This window comes from Lactuca saligna, chromosome 1 (genome assembly GCF_052625555.1).
Source record: "Lactuca saligna cultivar CGN05327 chromosome 1, ASM5262555v1, whole genome shotgun sequence".
Taxonomy (NCBI): Eukaryota; Viridiplantae; Streptophyta; class Magnoliopsida; order Asterales; family Asteraceae; genus Lactuca; species Lactuca saligna.
This window is the reverse complement of record NC_136417.1, coordinates 44,572,679-44,592,260: the sequence shown is the minus strand read 5'-3', so window position 1 is coordinate 44,592,260 and position 19,582 is coordinate 44,572,679. Positions and strand designations below refer to the sequence as shown.

The 19,582-nt window shown below is 36.6% G+C and overlaps 2 protein-coding genes across 2 annotated transcripts; both read left to right on the top strand.

Annotated features, from left to right (window-relative positions):
* Positions 1-4,117: 4,117 nt before the first annotated feature.
* On the top strand, positions 4,118-7,317 carry LOC145034671 (putative catabolite repression protein creC). Its single transcript, XM_078983150.1, has 10 exons — positions 4,118-4,631; positions 4,887-5,198; positions 5,269-5,377; positions 5,467-5,648; positions 5,802-5,885; positions 5,972-6,065; positions 6,187-6,274; positions 6,374-6,479; positions 6,554-6,646; positions 6,749-7,317. The coding sequence occupies exons 1-10, from the start codon at positions 4,434-4,436 to the stop codon at positions 7,118-7,120; spliced, it is 1,638 nt and encodes a 545-aa protein (XP_078839276.1). The 5' UTR covers positions 4,118-4,433; the 3' UTR covers positions 7,121-7,317.
* Positions 7,318-7,714: 397 nt separating this feature from the next.
* LOC145034663 (large ribosomal subunit protein uL11) lies at positions 7,715-9,089 on the top strand. The gene has a single exon (XM_078983137.1). It carries the CDS (start codon positions 8,383-8,385, stop codon positions 8,881-8,883), a length of 501 nt encoding a protein of 166 aa, XP_078839263.1. The 5' UTR covers positions 7,715-8,382; the 3' UTR covers positions 8,884-9,089.
* Positions 9,090-19,582: the final 10,493 nt, after the last annotated feature.

Here is a 19,582-nt window from a genome sequence, read left to right as displayed (position 1 = left end):
TTTCCTCATCCTGTTATATAGGAAATAAAACCTAATTGGAAGAGATTTGAGATGTAATTAAAGAGGTTTAAGGGATACTTACCCAGAAATTAGGGCAACCAATGAATCTCCTGCCAGGGTTTGTTGGCCTCCATGATGTCCACTTACCAACGGGGTCTTCTGAAAAGCATGTCGCCCTTAATGCTTGCCTTCGTGATCAGATATTGTTCCTACTTCCCACTGAGCTTGAAGATGCCATTTTGGTAGAGTTTTGTTTCGATGGAGGGTAAGAAAGGGTTTTTACAGAGGAGTGGATGACGGGGAGGTTAATGGAGGGTGATAAGGACAGTGAGCTGGGGTAACCGGCTATTATAAGGGGTAACCGGCTATTATAAGGGTTAACGGTTTGTGACAACCGTCAAATTCTAGTCAAGTCAAAGTCAAATAAAGTCAACAAGTCAAACCGGTCAACTTAACTAACCCTTGTGTACTAGGCTTACGTTAGGTAATTACTATACAACTTGTTATTCTAATGAGAAATCATAAATTGAAAAGTTCGTATATATGGATTTCATTAACCTAAAACTATGGTAAGTAATGAACCAAACCGATAAAACAATGTTGCATACTCATCGGGAGTGTGTAAGATCCTTAAACATGGCTTAACGGGGCTTACGGACCTTGCGTTGCGGAGCTAAGCACTCAAAAAGGTCACAAAAGAAGCCTCTTCCAATCTCTTTCATTCTATCTCTCCCAAATCTCTCTAAGAATGTGAAATCTCTCCCAAATCTCTCCAAGTATGTAAAATCTCTCCCAAATCTCTCCAAGTATGTGAAATCTCTCCTAAATCTCTCCAAGTATTTGAAATCTCTCCCAAATCCCTCTAAGTATGAGAAATCTCTCCAAGTATGTGAAATCTCTCTCAAAAGTTCATTTAACTTTTTATAGTCTTTCGGGCCATCCCGACACTTAACCGGGTCAAAAACCACTTAAAACGGGGTAAATACGGGTAAATTAGACTTAAGGACCCGAAACCCCTCTTATAGGGCCGAACCCTCTTAGGGCCGAAGGTCCATGAAGGGACCGAACTGCTGAGTCGAAGCCCCAAGAACCGAACCCGAAGCTCCAGGAACCAAACTTACCTTCGGACCGAACCCTCTATCTTGAACCCGAACCTCGCATGCGAGCCCAAACCCTACTTTCGGTCCATTTCGCTTCCGACCAGCTTTGCCCCATTTCACTTCCTAGCCCACTTCGCCTTCGGGTCCAGCACCAGGAGGGGCCGAACCCTCGCACCTTCGCCTCAACTTCCCGGTTTTCGACTAGTTTTGCATTTTAGGCTTGTTTTTAATTATTTTAACGTGAGATTTTCACCAAAAACTTTATTTTAACATGTAAGCCCCCATATTTATTAATTAATCACGTTTTTGGGGATAAATCTTATCCAAGAAGAGTGGGTGAAGTACAAGAGGTGGAGTGTTGACTTTCTTTAGTTAATGACACAAGCAACCACCCCCACACTCACTCCATGACCAGCCACACTCCTTCCACCATACATACGTCATGTCAATGTACTTTCTCATCATTTCCAGCCATTTCCCACATTCTTAGAGCTGGAACATCCACCCTCTCTCCTCACACTTCATTCATTCTCTCATTTTCCACCAAGAATCACACTCCAGACTCTCTCATCTTTCTCTCTCAATTTCAAGAACTTCAAGGCATACTCCAAGGCTTTTCTCCTTCATTTGGTAAGTATCATAATCTTTCTTATGATTACTACACATCCTCCTACTCAAAATCATATATTGCTTACACAAATTCCATCACATTAGTGTTAGATTCTCGAATCTTCAAGCAATCCTCCAAGTGTTCTTGAGTTGAACACTTCTCTTCTTCAACATTCACCTACTAAAATCATATAAGATAAGTTCATACCCCTATCTTTCATGTTTTCTTAAGTTTTAATGGGGGGGGGGGGGGGAATACAAGTTAAAACACCAAGAACACAACTAAATGATTCCAACAACTTTCATCAGGAAAGTTTAACTCCATTCACGGACTGTTTTGGTCAACTTAAACATTATAGTTTCCAAAACTGTATTAGATGCAAATATTTCAGGTTTACACCTTTAAAATGACTACTTGCACATCTCCATACGATTTTTCTATGATTTATGGTGATTTTTACAAAACAGCCTATCATTTCAAGAACAAATCCGGACCAGTCTATGAATATGGACATTTTAGCACAAGTTAAAGACTTCAAAAATCATAATAAAAATTATGGATAAACTAGACACATTTTATGGACTCTCAGAATTTACGGATTTAGTTTTCGACTTTGTATGATGTTTCTATGATTTTTCTAAAACAGAGCACGAAGGTTAAAAACTAGTTAACAACTTATAACTTTCATAACACTTTGTATTATGTTGAGCAAAGTGTATAACAATAAGTACTAAATATTGAATGTGTTTTCTTGTTAGTTTATCATCGTAAACTGACATTTAGTCATTCATGATAAGATTCTTCATTAATTTAGAACACATATAACAAGCTATAATAATCATAGTTTATGGATTCATAGCACTAATTTATTTTCATAAAACAGTTCTTTTACATTACAAACGTTTTGGATAAACTATAATAGGTATAATTTATGTATCATTTACATTTCAAACTTATTTACCAAAGGTTTTCAGTTCAGTTCACGTAAATCTGTTAATGAATAAATTTTTGAGTCATTCCCTTCGTGTTACCTTCATGGTAACAAAGTCAAAAGTCCTGTAAATTGTAACCACAGTCTCTTGTAGGGAGAGCGTGATAGTTGTGTATAGATCTATATTGGGTTTGACAAACTTGCACCAGAGTTGCTTGCAACAACTAGACCGGTAGGTATGAGGTGACAATTGTCATTTAACGTGCGACGCCTGAAGAATGTTGTATTACGAGGCCGTTTGAGTCTTAGCATGGTTATAATAGTTCACATGTGGTATTAACAAATCATAAAATTTACGGGTTCTACTTTTATATTAACGAGTTATGTCGATTTAACTCACATGAATTACTTTAAGTATGGAAAAAAACTTGTACACTTTCATATCAAAAATGATTTTATGCCGATTTAAAATCACTTTTATACCTTTAAGTATGGAAAAATACTTGTTTACTTTCGGTCTTGGGATTTAGGACTACCTAACTCTTATAAGGAAAATATTGGATTTTCTTTGGAAACATATTTATGTTAAAACTCCATTCATCTAGAATTGTTAGGCTTCGGTTGTAATTGCGAAGTGTATATGTTAGAGTTATATAGGAATCTATTCATAATCGACTTAGAATTGATGGGCCCGCCTTTCTTTCTGTTCCTTGTTTGGTTGTGGATCTAAGGCAGACCCATTATAGACCCATTATATTCGACGGTTCATTTAATTTAAATCTTATATAACATATATACACTAAGTGATTATAGAAGGAATCTACGAGCCTTTCTAGGGTTCATTATCGCATAACATAGAAGCATTCATTTCACACTTGATAAAGAAAATATTGGATTTTTGGAAACGTACTTTGTTGTTTTTTCAAAGAAAACGGCTTCTTCCTCAAACAAAACTCTTATGAACTCACCAACTTAATTGTTGATACTTTTCAAAACTACTTGTATTCTCAGGAAATCAGTGAAACAGGAAAACAACAACATTTTGAGGATGAGACGTTAAATCGTCAAACAATTCATTTTGTCATCATAATATAATTGATTTTGAAACATGTAAACTTACTATGATGTTACTTTTTCAATTATATTTATGATGATTGTATTTACTTTGAGCACTATTATACTTGTTGTTGTGATACTATACATGAAATCCTCCACCCCGGATATTCCGTCATCCTTGGTTTGGGGTTGTGACACGGTTCCTAAGACTACACTGAGTGTAATAGCCGTTAATCAGTCCTTTTTCATAAGTGAAATTTAATCTAAAACTAAATCATAAATTGGGGCAAAATTTTGAGATTTTTTCGCAGACTTCCCTATAATCAATTAAGTAAAGTCTCTTAATATTTCAAATACTTTGAAATTGGTCTTAGAAGAAGGTTAAAAGTGGCGAATGGCAACGTGGATGATCTTAGCCAAATAAACAAAAAAGTAAAAGGCAAAAATGCTCTTATTTTTTCCCTAGGAAAATTTGCATATGAACAACACCAGAGACATGTCCCTGTTTGCCTACGACAGTTTAACTTCAATTGTCAATTGATTTCCATTCGCAAATTTGATCTTTCAGTATCGATAAGCCCCAAAAATCAACTCAACGGATCATCACCATCATAAAAACCTTTTGAAACCTCCGTAAACCCTAGCTTTTAACAATGTGCTTTGATCCAATTTCTTTCTGCGTTTTCCTGTACAAATTCCACTGTACATAGCACTAGCTATTCATCTGATCGTGGCGATGATCAGTGCATCGAACCCTAATTCAATGATGTCTTCGTCGTCAACAACAGGCAACAACAACGCTGCCGGCAGCGGACAACAAGCGCCGGGTTTGAAGACGTATTTCAAAACGCCGGAAGGAAGGTATAAGCTTAAGTACGAGAAAAGTCATCCCGCCGGTCTCCTTCACTATGCCCATGGCAAGTCTGTTACTCAGGTAATATTTCCGGTCCTTGATCCACCCTAATTTTGATAAATTTCTCATGTTTCTAATTCTGTTTCAATCGACCTGTATTTAATTCAGTATTTGGGCATTTCTGTAAGAACATAAAATTGGTAACCTGTTGGATTGTTTATGTATGCTATTTGGTAAAGATGTGAAGATCACTAATATCTTCTTTGTTCGATATCCATTCCATAAAGAAAAGTAACAAGGATTAAACTGACTTCCAAATCATGATATTCTTCCCAGGTGACTCTTGCTCATCTAAAGGATAAACCTGTCCATGCTCTGTCATCTTCATCTTCAAGTATAGGCATCAGTAGTGGTGTAAAATCAGCAGCAGCAAAGTTCTTAGGTGGTGGAAATGGTAGTAGAGCACTTAGTTTTGTCGGAGGCAATGGTGGAAGCAAATCTTCAAGTGGAACAACTAAAGTTGGATCATTAAGTTCTTCATATACCAATAGCTATACACCCAATTCAAACTTTGATGGAAAAGGAACTTATTTGATATTCAACGTTGGTGATGCAATTTTCATCAGTGATTTAAATTCTCAAGACAAGGTACTTACTAGTTACTTCTCCTTCAACAATCAACATGAATTTGGTTCTAATGTGATAATGTCATACACAGGATCCTATAAAGTCTATAAATTTCAGCACTTCAAATCCCATTTCCCATGCTTTTGATCCAGATGCTAAAGATGGACATGATTTGCTCATTGGATTGAATTCTGGAGATGGTATTCATTTCTGTTTTTCTCAAAAGACAAAATTTCAATGACTAGTGTCAGTTTTTTGTTATACATTACATGTTTTGTGAATTTTGTAGTTTATTCAGTGTCATTAAGACAACAATTACAAGATGGTGGAAAAAAGCTTGTTGGAGCCCAACATTATAACAAAGATGGATGTGTGAATAACACTCGCTGTACAAGTATTTCATGGGTACCTAATGGTGATGGAACTTTCATTGTTGCACATGCAGATGGAAATATGTATGTATATGAAAAGGCAAGTCATTTACATTTACAATAATAATAATAATAATAATAATAATAATAATAATAATAATAATAATAATAATAATAATAGTATGTCTCTAATTAATATGGTGAATAATGGAAACTTATTAATAATTTTATTAATCTTACCGTATATATCCAGAATAAAGATGGTTCAGGTGACCCTTCATTCCCAGTTATTAAAGATCAAAATCAATTTTCTGTCTCACATGCACGATACAGCAAGGTACCAATTGACATGTATCCAAATTTGTATATTTTCTTTTATGTAATTATAATTTATAATTTTAAATTTTTATTACCTATGTACAGAATCCAATTGCTAGATGGCATATATGTCAAGGTTCAATTAACAGTATTGCCTTTTCAAGTGATGGAGCCTATATAGCTATTGTTGGAAGGGATGGTATTAATATATATAATATATAATAATAATAATTAATAACAACATCCTTTATACTATATTTAAACTCTTATATTTGTAAATATAAGTTTATTAATTATAATTAAAATAATATTTGTTGTAGGTTATCTACGAGTTTTTGATTTTAAAACCGAACAACTTATATGTGGAGGCAAAAGCTATTATGGTGCTTTATTATGTTGCACTTGGAGGTTAAAAGCTCCTTTCTTTAACTCTTTAATTTATTATTATTATTATTTAATTTTATTCGTAAAAAAAACAAGTGTAACTGATAACAAGTGAAATGACAGCATGGATGGTAAATACATATTAACTGGAGGCGAAGATGACCTTGTTCAAGTATGGAGTATGGAAGAAAGGAAAATTGTAGCATGGGGTGAAGGACATAGCTCATGGGTATGTCTTTTTACATTTATACCCTTTTTGTTTTTTTTTTGGCATTTCTGATATTATTATAATGCGGGTGACAGGTCAGCGGGGTTGCTTTTGATTCATATTGGTCTGCCCCGAATTCAGATGGCACAAGTGAAAATGTTGTATATCGATTTGGTTCTGTTGGTCAGGTAATTTTTTATATTTTAAATGAAAATGAAAATGTTGCCCAATAATTATATTGGAAAAAAAAAAACAAAAAAGTAATTTTAAATTTTAATTTGATGCAACAGGACACACAGGTACTATTATGGGATTTGGAAATGGAGGAGTTAGTGGTCCCAATGCGTAGGGCTCCCGGTGGGTCCCCAACAATGAGCACTGGGAGCCAGTCAGCTCACTGGGACCACGCATGGCCACCTGGCACGTTACGACCTGCGCCAAGCATGCGTGATGTCCCAAAGCTATCACCTTTAGTAGTCCACCGGGTCCACACGGACCCACTCTCGGGTTTAATTTTCACACAGGAATCCGTGCTCACTGTGTGTCGAGAAGGCCATATCAAGATTTGGGCCCGGCCCACTTCATCAACTGAGCCCAATTCCGACTCATCACTTTCAGCCACAACTTTGAAGGAAAAGCCCAGACTTGGGTATAGGCAATGACATCATTCCTGGTTTTTTTTTTTTTCAGGCTTTTAAAGGGCACGAGTTGTGTGCTGTTAATAATATATAGCCTAACGATGTGTGTGTGTGGTGGAATGAATGAGATTAGGATTATATAAAGAGGGCCTGTTTTTTTTTGTTGATAAGATATTGAATAACTAATTTTAATAATGAAAGTTGTTATCTTGTTTTTTTTCTTTGGAATGTAAGTTATGCTCACTAACATAACAATCAGAAGTGATTTATGACATGGGAGTTTTCTTGATTTTACATTGTTGCATCTACTAAAACAATATTTGTAGTTTCGGATGTGAATCATTAGGAAATTAACTTTGTTTAAGCAATAAAAGCGATGAAAACTTAAATAAAATGAAGCAGATAAGTATGATATAATTCAAAGAATGTAACAGTGGCCACCAAGGAACATGGGGCTTGGACAATTTGGGTGCACTTTATGTGTTGTGCCAATGGTATATCCTTTCGAAGATGCTGATTGCTTTGTCATTTTTCTACTTTCCACCACAACTCATAACTGGCTTTTCATCCCTATTTAAGGACCTTCTTTCCCATTCATCATCAAATCATGTTGAGTTTGAATAAATAATTAGAAATATGTCAACATATCACCAACATTTTCTTAGTTTACTCGGTTCTATTAAAGGTTTTTGTGCTTTCAAAGAGTAAGGAACAACACGACATGCATATCCTCCCAATTTGGTCCGGGCATCACTCGTTATGTAGAAGAGAAGGAGCAGAGATTGATGTAACACACACCTATTTTGGTGTGTTTTTTGTTATGGTAAAGAAACGGTTTTAAGTTGCATACATTTCGTGAGCAGGGCAACTCAATCATTTGGCATATGTATAAATATTTTCGGGATGGATGAGAATATCTTATACGACTTTTTTTATCATTTATTTTGTTGATATGATGTATCATTGTAATAAAATTTGTTGCATATATTTCATTTAGGTAGCATAAATATAAAAAATGCAAAAAAAGCCATCTAAAGTTCAAAACTATACAACTTAAAAGGTGCTCAAAAGACCCGATTATCATAGCCCTAGGTCTAATAAGCTACCCAATTAATTGAGCCCATATATTCAAGCCCAAATTAATAGAGGCCCATTATGAGGCTTAGTCCATCTAATCTTTTTAACCAACAAAACCCTAGTTATGGCTAACAATTCAATTTCTGCACTTCTTCCGTTCTCTCAAACCCTCGCACCTCACCACCTCTGTATCCCAATTCACCGGAGAAATGCCTCCTAAGTTCGATCCATCTCAGGTTGTTGACGTGTACGTCCGCGTCACCGGTGGTGAGGTTGGAGCTGCATCTTCACTCGCCCCCAAAATCGGACCCCTTGGTCTCTCTCCCAAGAAAATTGGAGAAGACATTGCTAAAGAAACTGCCAAGGACTGGAAGGGATTGCGAGTCACCGTCAAGCTTACCGTCCAAAACCGGCAAGCTAAAGTCTCCGTCGTTCCATCCGCCGCTGCTCTGGTTATCAAAGCCCTTAAAGAACCGGAACGCGACAGGAAGAAGGTGAAGAACATCAAGCATTCTGGAAACATATCGTTAGATGATGTTATCGAGATTGCGAAAGTGATGAGGCCGAGGTCGATGGCGAAGGAGTTGGCGGGAACTGTGAAGGAGATCCTCGGGACGTGTGTTTCCGTTGGTTGTACTGTCGACGGGAAGGATCCTAAGGATTTGCAACAGGAAATTGCTGATGGTGATGTGGAGATTCCTCTGGATTGATGCAGCTTTGATTTTTCTGGTATTTCTTTCTTGAAAGTGTTTCTATGTAGGAATTTTGAAAATTATTGCTTTTGATATATTATAAAGACTCCGATTTTGAATATCTACGTTGATCTTAGATGAATGATTCAATTGGATCACACTTGTAATCAAAATTATTGTTTTTGGTTTTGGTTTTGGTTTGAAAATATGACTGTTTGCATAAATTCTTCTTTTTGAACTATATGTTTTCCTATGTTAATGTGGATGAGTAGATGTTTATGTTAACTTCAGTGTTCAGGTTTAATCTATAGCAATTTGGCATACTGCAATTGATTGTTTGGAGGTTGACGATGCACATATTAAGTTTACTGATTGCAAATTGGCATGCATAAACCCTAATTAAGTTTTGTATGATTGAACAGGAAATTAGGAATAGCTGTAAAATGTATTATATAATTGAATAGGAATAACGACATTCATTCAAGCTTGCTAATCCTGAAAACCCTAACCAAGTCGAATGTGTCACTGGAGGAAGTTGTTTTTATATTATTACCGTGTGTGTATGAAATTGTCTATTGTTTGTTAAAGTGCTTAAAACCTAAAAGAATTATCTTCGTCTTGTTTGAAATGATGTACATATATTGTTGCCTTTATAAAAAAATTTAAGGACATGATTTTGAAATGGAAATAACTTACTTTGTCTTCAAATTATTTTAAATCATGATCATGTACATTCATGAATAGGATAAGATCGAGACTTATGTAAATTCGCAATGGAATTTGCAACCCCTTTAGGTGTGTAATGGTTCAGATGCTACCTAGTTTATACTATTTGTGAAAGAGATCTTAAAAAAGTTAAAATCATCAAAAATAAAAAAAACCATGAAAGAAAGCTTTCTAATCGAAGTCTTCGCCACATGGTAAGACACCATGAAAGAAAGCTCTCGAAAGCTGTGAAGAAGCTATTTTCAGATGCATCAATTCTTTAGCAACTAAAGCTTCCATCCCTTGGGTTTCAACAACCATAGAACCCCCAACGTCTATAGTTTGGAATGGAATCTCTACAAGTAACCCTGAAACAAGTTATGATATTGACTGATGGCAAAAAGACGTATCTCTCCTCAGTTTCCATCTCTATAAACGTGTACTTCAAGCTATTGCATCTCTAGGCATGAAACCAAGGCCCATACCTGGGTCCCTCGTGGGTACATCAAGAAAACATATACCATTAATGAATCGGGAATCGAGTTTAATATTTGACGAGTTAAAACAATTTTAAAACATTTTCACCATATAGTCGAGTTACTTCCTAGGGGATTGTTTCCACCAAATTTGTATTTTGTCATACAACTCTATCGTGTAAATAAAATATTGAAAATGGGTTCGGGCCCAGTTGGATTCGGTTGTTTTAAAGGATATATTGATACCAAATCAAAGATTTAACATGGGGGAAACATTATATGACATTGGCTCTTTTCAAAGAATAGTTGACTATTTTGTATCCATTGATGAGAGTATGAGACTCCTAGTAGGGTATGACCTTTGACTCGTTAGCTAAAGAGGTTGAGATTTTTTAGGCCTATTAGACTATAGGGTGTCATAACTTATATAGATGTGGCACATATTCATCGAGGGTGTACACCAACCCTGATTGTTTCTTTTCGGGTGTTAATTCACTTGAGGCAAAGTTCTACCTATGGAAAAAATGCTCGTTGAGCTCATATGATTGTTTGAAAAGAATTCGTTGAAGCTCTTATGATTGTTTGTTGATTTTTTTTAACAAATTACCACTATATATATATATATATATATATATATATATATATATATATATATATATATATATATATATATATATATTGCCCGAGTTGCCAAGCATCATCTTTTGTTGCTTACAAAAAAAATTAATATAGATAGTTTTAATTTTAGGGTTTGTACCTTATTTAAACACCTTAAGTCCAAACCCTCATTCTCTCAGTCTCCACTGTCCTTAAAGTGTTAGACCTGAACCCTAAGCCTCTTGCATGCATTTTGAGCTTACCATGAGTATTTTTGGTGTTATTAGGTGATTTTGAAGGAGGAGTAAGGATGTGAATAGGGCTTGTAGATCCTGAAGTTTGGCATCATTTCTGACCCATTTGAAGTATAAAGCTTTAGCCTTGATCACTGCATGCTTAGATCTAGTTTTGGGGTGTTTTATGTTATATTTTGGTCCCATAATTGAGGTTCCTTCAATTATAGAAGTTTCAATCCTATCCTTTTTGGCTCATGGAGATGTTTAGAGCCATAAAAAGCGGACCTTGATGGTTTGGCCTCAACCATGCAAGTGCTAGATAGCAACCTAGTGAGCTTATGGGCTTAATTTGTGTTTTAATCCCCATCCATGCATGCAAAAGCATAAAGTTTATTACTTTATGGTTTAGGATATTTTTAGGGGCATGAATCTATGTTTTGGATGTTAGGACTTACTGGATTAAGCCAGAAGAAAGTTCTAAGGATGGTTGGCTAGTACGCTGCGTGTACTAGGTTAACATCTCGTATCTGGTCAAGGCTAGTGTACGTCGGGCGTACATGGTGAGTAAGCAGCGCTTACACATGCAGTAGATCAAAAGTGTGTTTTGGGGCTATAAGATATTAGGCTTGGAATTGTTGGGCCTCAAGCCCACCTGTGGACTAAGGCTTTTGGGCCTACGTCTAGGATTTATGGTATTGGGTCTTATTGGGCCTTAAAGCTTAGGTGGTTGGACTTGGACATTTTATTTTTAAAGTTGGGCCTTAGGAGGAAGACGCCCAATAGGGCAAAGATGAGGGAACCTTTGCCTTATGATATGAATCAAGGTTTGGACCTTGGTGCCAGGTTTAGATCCAGTGACTAGTTAGGAAGTTTGTTGTGCTATAGGGAGAGAAGGCCTGAGTCATCCGCATATTACGATTTGACATTCACAGTTGAGGTGAGTCTCCCTTCGTGAATGTTATGGGTCGAAGGCACCAATGTCGACCCTTTATTTATTGCATAGTATGATGGTTGTCTATGTGATAATTATCATTGTTCACGTATTGCTTGATGATCATGTGATTTATGTATGTTGTTATGTGGTAGTGGTAGGGGTGAAATAAACCTTGTAACCGGTTGAAATAGACCGGAGGGTAGGTCGGACACCCAAATATGTTTTGGCAGGATAGGTCGAGCACCCATATATGCTCGACAGGGTAGGTCAAGCACCCAAATATGTTCGGCAGGGTAGGTTGGGCACCCAGATATGCCTGATAGTATGATTATGTTGTATGTGGTATGGTGGGGGAAACTCACTAACGTTTGTGCTTACTGGTTCAGTTTGTGTTTCAGGTACTTCCAGCTCGAAGGAGAAGGGGCCGACTTGATCGCGTCACATCACACTAAGATTTTCTGCAGTAGAGATTTTGGGAGTTATGCTCTGATAATATTTTTTATGAACTGTATTGATTATACACTATAACTATATTGTGTTCTCATGGTTTTGGAATCAAAATGATGTTTTGTGTTTAAAAATTTGGTAAACTTTAAAAATGAAATGTTTGAGTCGTATTTTCGGGATGTTACCACACACTCACACATATACACACACACACACACACCCACCCACCCCTTATTTACCATTCAATTCACTCAAAATACAAACCTTATTCTCTCAAAATGTCTTCCAACAACTCAAATGCTCCCAACTCTTCCAACCCAATTGCACTTCTCAGTTACTATTATCACCAACACATTACTGAGCACAAATAGATCCATCAATTTACTCTCAAAACAAATGTTTGTAGGTAGTGTTCCAAGTTACTATTCATAATTCCAAATGCCACAACAATTCTAATTCCAACCCCAACCACCACGAACAACACACCTAACTGAAATGCAAACCCAAATCCAATTTCAATCCCAACCACCACGAAAAAAGTTTTTTGTGCTTTTGGTCCAAAACGAACTGTTGGTACACTATCGGTCCAGATTTGGATATTTCTATTGTTTTTGGTCCCTCACACTAACTTCCGTCCATGTGTGTTGTTACCTACAATAAAGACGAGGGTATTTTTGTCTTTCCACCTACAAGGACCGTTTTTGCAACCTTATTCAAAATAAAAGCAGGAGCTAGTGATCTCACTCTTCCATCTTCAAGTATTATGAGCTTTATATTCTTCCCTACTCATACTTTGTGTTCACAACTTCTTAGACATCAACAATCGAAATGGTGATGTGTTTCTGTGTCAGGATTGCGGTGGTTCATACCTCTTAGACATCAACAAACCCTAGTGAGAGGTTTCTTTCTTGCCCTCAATAGGTAAGTGTTCCATTTTGGTATTTTACCCTCATTTTGGAAAATCACCCTCATGTTTATTTATTTATTTATATTTATTTTTTTAATCTTGAAGGGTTACGAATGCAGATTCTTAGGATTGATTGATCCTCCAATATGTGCAAGATCTATGCTGATAATACCCAGATTATTGAGAAATATTAACAATGCAAACTATCTAGTGGCAAAACTGAAGATGTGTTTGTTTGCAAGTTGGGTACTATTTGTGGTGGTTTAGGTGTTTTTCATTTAGGGTTTAGGAATTAGGTACCCCTATAGTTGCATGGAATTTTGGGTGTTTTTTGGATTATGATATTGTAACAGGGGAATGTGGTAATTTTTTGCTATTTGATGTTGTAATATTGATTTAGGGTTATTTTGGACAACTTCAAAAATGTGTACCCTTTTGATGGTTGTAATAACAATGTAATGTAGTTATCACATAATGTTAATGTGTATTTTTTTGTTTCAAAACAAACTCGTCAAAGCCTCTAAATGTGGTAAACAATTAGAAATACACCATAAACATCATTCTTTAACAATCACAAAATGTTGACATTAAATTCATGACCAAAAAGGAGAAAGGATCCAAATAAAACAATGACAATAAAGTAGTTATAAACCATTACATCCAAATGTACAAAGTAGTCCTAAACCAAAAGATAATTTTATAAACAAAACATACTAACTCCTGCCTTAACTGCCACCTCCATTCCCTCCTTAACTGCTTCCTGCATTCCCTACTTGACCCTTGCAAGTCCTGGAGTTATGACCCCTATATTGGACTGAACTTCCATGTTTCTCTCAAGTAACTTTGATTTTGTTGGAGTGGGTGGATCTGGAGCTTTGGACTTCACTTTTATCACATTGTAGATCCTCTTCATAAGGTGTTGCCTGATGAACTCAAGACAACTTATAATGGGCTTATCCATACCATGAATTAGCTTATTGTTGAATACCTCACCCAAATTATTGAGCAATATATTTGATCCTGCTCTATCTGTATTAAACAAGTACATTATATCAAATAAGTCAAATATATTGAGCAATAGTAAAGCAAAACCTATGGTAGGGAATATAACCTGAAAAGTGGCTTATAGCCCAATGGTGTGGGGGGATTCTCTTCAACCACTCAAAAACATCCTTATCAAACCAGCTAAGTGATGGGTTTTGAGCATTACAACATTCTTATGGTGCATATGCAACCCTATTTGCTTTGGATCTAGGTTTTTCTCAAGTTATACATTCAAATTAATTTTCCAAAGCAAGAACCCTAATCTAGCATACAATTTTCGAATTCAATAATTAAACTAGGTTTAGAAGAATACCTTTCTTGTTAACTAGTAATAACAAGTAATCTTTTCCTTGATCTTGACCTTCAAGAGCTTAATTCCTCAAGCATTGCACCTCTAATGGAGTCACAAACACCACAAACAAAGAATAAGGAGAAGAGAGGCAGAAATTGGCTAGGGTTTCTTCTAAGGAAGCAGTGGTAAAAATCTGGAGGTTGGGAGGTTCCTTTTATAGTTGAGGCTGCTAGGGTTTTCAACTTGAAACCCTAACTCCCTTTCTTAGGCCCTAAGCAATCTACATACCCCCATATGATAGGCCTTGGATGAAAACTCTATAGGTTTCCCATAGATTTTCGTCCACCTCTTATCAATAGGCTCCATTAGCCTAAAGTGCAACTATCACTGGTTTACTTAATCAGCCCATGTTCTTTTAATCAATCTCTTTTGATCACTAAATTAATTTCTGATTAATACTAATTAAATAATATAATTTCTCAATTAATATATTATTCTTATAATACATTAATAAATTGGTATGTACTGTCCAGTTGCTATGGTGAAGGCAACCCAAAAAGACCATGCTACTATCGGGTCAAGTACATACCAATTATAGTTATGGGCTTAGACACCTAATCCAACAGTCTCCCACTTGGATAAGTCTAATAACTATAACTGCAAATATAACTTCAAAATCCGATTAGCAATTGTAGCTCTTAAAAGCCGCTATCAAACTGTAACCTAGTCAATGACGTGTCTTTTAGATAAGGGATCATATAATCCTCTATTCTGCAAGATATCATGTGAACAAAGACATGGAACATAATCATTATCAATGTTCAACAATTTGTTTCGCGACTTTTGATTTGTCTGATATAGAATTTAATTGAACACATCTATTCAGTCCTGACCGGGCCCAACACATAAGTCAACACAAAATCCTCGAGGGGACCAAGATATCGCTTTTACCCTCTTAGGGTAAAAGAAACAGATAAACTTTGACTTATATGCTTGTACTATTTACTCATCTAATCGTACACAACAACATGTTTTATAACATAAAGTTACTGATGCATTTACGCATTATCAATGAACAACCAACTTGTAAGCAAAAACTCATATATCTCGGTTTAAAGATTATATGATATTATCGTCTCACAATCACTCGTGATAATTTCCATGAAGTGATTCACATGAGCGTGGGTTTAATCCAATACTAAAATCTTATTTCAAAAGTACTCATGAACGTTGCATCAAACCTTTGCTATGTCTAAGCACTTAGACAATCTACAAACCAATTCATGACAATCTTTCCCCATTACTTACTCCCAAAGTATGATCGGCTTTGGATAATTTGAACAATCTAATTATTTAGGAAGTAAAACATGCAAAAGTGAAATAATAGTAAACAATTGACACAAGATAGTAAACCTTACTCATAAATAAAGCTCCATTACTTAATCATCAAATGTCAATTACATTTATCTATTACAAGTTTCTAAACATCTATCTAATCACTAAAACTAATGTCGCACTTCAGACCAATGCTTCTCGCATGTTGTAAGTGCTTAACCTTGCTCAGACCCTTTGTGAATGGATCTGTTGGGTTCTCCTCTGATGATACCCTCTTGACTATGAGGAGTCCTTCTTCTACCCGATGTCTAATGAAGTGGTATTTTCTGTTGATATCTCTAGATCTGCCATGATCCCTTAGTTCCTTAGTTAAGGAAACTGCTCCTTCGTTATCACAGAAAATCTCCATGGGTTCCTTTATGGCTGGTACAATTCCAAGCTCTCCAATGAAGTTCTTCAACCATATTTCCTCCTCCAATGCTTCGATTGCTGCTATGTACTCTGATTCACACGTTTAATCAACCACAATCTCCTGTTTGGAACTTTTCCAAGCAACTGCTCCTCCATTTAGGGTAAATGCCCAGCCCGACTGAGAGCGAAAGTTATCTCTGTCAGTCTGAAAGCTGATGTCATTATACCCTGTCACTCTCAAGTCATCACTCCCACCAAGTATAAGAACCCAATCCTTAGTCCTTCGTAGGTACTTAAGTGTTGGATTAGGTGTCTAACTTCATAACTATTTCTGGAATGTAGTTAACTCGGTTGGCATGGTCCATTTGGATTGCATGACATCATGACACTTAGATAGACTAAATGATAGAAATGAAACTTAAGGTTTATTAATATATTATAAGTTCTAATATATTAATAATATTATTTAATTAGTATTGATCAAGAATTAATGTAGAATTAATTTGGTGATCAAAAGGAGACTTACTAAATATATGAGGTTGATTGTGTAAATCATCCATTCTTATATAGTAGACTAATGATCCATGGTTTATTGAATTGGCTAAAACCCATAATGTGCTCCATGGATAGTCCATGGAGGTTATGAACCCATGGATCATGGAATATGAAAAGCCATGTCAATTAGGGTTTAGATGTTGTAACCCTACTTGTGACACCACTATAATAGGACCCGATGGGCTACCAAAATCAGCACTATGTGTAGAACAAGAGGGCTAGCCGATTTTGAGTGATAGTTTACTTCTCTCAAAGTTATTCCAAGAGTTGTGGTGTTGTGTGAAACACTTGAGGCGTGACATTTGGGGTGCTAGGCTCACAAAGTTCTCAATGAATCCAAGCAACAAGAAAGGTATGTTTTCCTACTAGCTTTTATGTTTCAAGTTCCCCATGCCATGCTAGTTCGGTTAAGAATCTTGGAAAAATCAAATTTGCATGTATCTTAGTAAAACATAGATCCAAGGTTTCTAGGGTTGCATATACACCTTAGGAGTGTTATAATGCTCAAAACCCTTCATTAAGAATGTTCTTCACTGTTGTCTAATGAGCTCTACCCAGGTTCCCTTGATACTGACTAACCATGCTCAATGTAAAAGCCACATCATGACGAGTACATGTTATAGCATACATGATCGAGCCAACGGTGGAAGCATATTACACTCAACTCATTTTTGCTATCTCAGCATCGATACTCGGACTCTGAGTCTTACTCAACTTGGTATTACTCTGGATTGGCAATTCCCCTTTGGAATTCTCCATGCTGAAACATTTTAGCACCTTGTCCAAGTAAGTACTTTGACTAAGTCGTATTAGTCTTCTACCCCTATTTCTCAAAATCCTTATCCCCAGAATATAAGCAGCTTCCCCTAGATCTTTCATAGTGAAACACTTCTCAAGCCAGGACTTAACCTCCTGCAAGGTCAAGATGTCGTTTCCTATGAGTCGTATATCATAACCATACAAAACTAGAAAGTTAACTATACTCCCACTAGCCTTGACATAAACACATGACTCATCCTCACTTCTAGAGAAACCAAACTCTTTGACTTTCTCATCAAAGAAATGATTCCATCTGCGAGACACTTGCTTTAATCCATAAATGGATTTCTCAAGATTGCATACTCTATTGGGGTATTTAGCATCTACAAAACATTTTGGTTGGCACATGTAAACATCTCAGCAATCTTCCCATTAAGGAAAGCAGTTTTGACATCCATCTGCCAAATTTCATAATCATTAAACGCAATGATTGCCAACATAACCCTAATAGACTTGATCTTGGCCACTGGTGAGAAGGTCTCATCATAGTCAACCCCTGGGGTTTGAGTAAAGCCCTTCAAAACAAGTCGTGCCTTGAATGTATGCACATTCCCATCCATTTTGGTCTTCTTCTTGAAGATCCACTTGCACGCAACTGTCTTACAACCCGGTACATTGTTAACCAAGTTCCAAACCTGATTGTCATACATGGACTGAATCTCGTTGTCAATTGCCTTTTTCCATTTTGCAGACTCGGGGCCCGTCATGGCTTCCTTGTAGTTGTTAGGTTCATCCAAATTTATTAGTGTACCATCGCTGCTAAACGTATCACCTTCAGCTGTTATATGTAAACCATACAATACAGGTGGAGCACTAACTCTATTGGAACGTCTCAGAGGTAATGACTCGTTAACTAGTTCAACAGGAATCTCTTCCTCAGGTTGAGTGCTAGTGTTAGAGGTTCCTTCATCACTTGATTCTTAAATCTCTTCAAGATCAATTTTCCTCCCACTGTCCTCTTGGCATATGAGTTCTCTCTCGCGGAACACTCCTCTCCTTGCTATAAAGACCACGTTGTCACTAGGTCTGTAGAAAAGATATCCAAAAGATTTTTATGGATAGCCGATGGAAATACACCGCTCACTTCGAGGTTCAAGCTTGTCGTGAGTCTCTCGTTTTACGAAAGCTTCACAACCCCAAACCTTGATATGTGCCAACGAGGGAACCTTCCCTGTCCACATCTCGTGAGGTGTTTTGGCAACCTTCTTAGTTGGGACTAGATTAAGGATATGGGTGGAAGTCTCTAAGGCATACCCCCAAAATGAGATAGGTAATGAATGTCGACTCATCATGGAACGAACCATGTCCAACAAGGTTCGATTGCACCTCTCAGCTACACTATTGGTTTGAGCATTCCTTAAGATAGTCGTGGAACTCGATACTAAGATACTCACCACCCCTATTGGATCTGAGCATCTTTATCTTCTTGCCCAATTGATTATGCACTTCTTGCTTAAACTCTTTGAACTTTTCAAAGGTTTCCAACTTGTGCTTGATTAAGTAGATATACCCATATCTGATATAATCGTCGGTAAAAGTTACATAGAAGCGGTTAGCATCTTTTATGGTGCATCTGAAGGGCCCACACACATCTGTGTGTATGAGATCCAACAATCCCCCACCTCTTTCACAAGTGTCAGTGAAAGGTGATTTAGTCATCTTTCCATGTAAACAAGATTCACACGTGTCATCCAACTTTAGGGCAAATGACTCCAAGACTCCATCCTTTTGGAGTTGGGATATGCGCTTCCTGTTCACATGTCCAAGACGACAATGCCACAAGCAAAGCTTGTCTAAACCATTAGACGAATCCATATGCAACACATTATTTCCTAAGTTATCTATAACCATCACAGTTTCATATACACCATTACAAGCCAATGCTTCAAAATAAAAATACCATTATAGAAAGCATTAATAGAACCAACTTCATTATTAAATGAAAATCTAAAACCTTTT

Bases quoted from the DNA above. Each gene is read 5' to 3' on its own strand.
- LOC145034663 (XM_078983137.1), top strand. From the start codon at position 8,383: ATGCCTCCTAAGTTCGATCCATCTCAGGTTGTTGACGTGTACGTCCGC.
- LOC145034671 (XM_078983150.1), top strand. From the start codon at position 4,434: ATGATCAGTGCATCGAACCCTAATTCAATGATGTCTTCGTCGTCAACA. The intron at 6,275-6,373 runs GTTAAAAGCTCC...GTGAAATGACAG, and splicing joins TTATTATGTTGCACTTGGAG to CATGGATGGTAAATACATAT. The intron at 6,480-6,553 runs GTATGTCTTTTT...TGCGGGTGACAG, and splicing joins GTGAAGGACATAGCTCATGG to GTCAGCGGGGTTGCTTTTGA.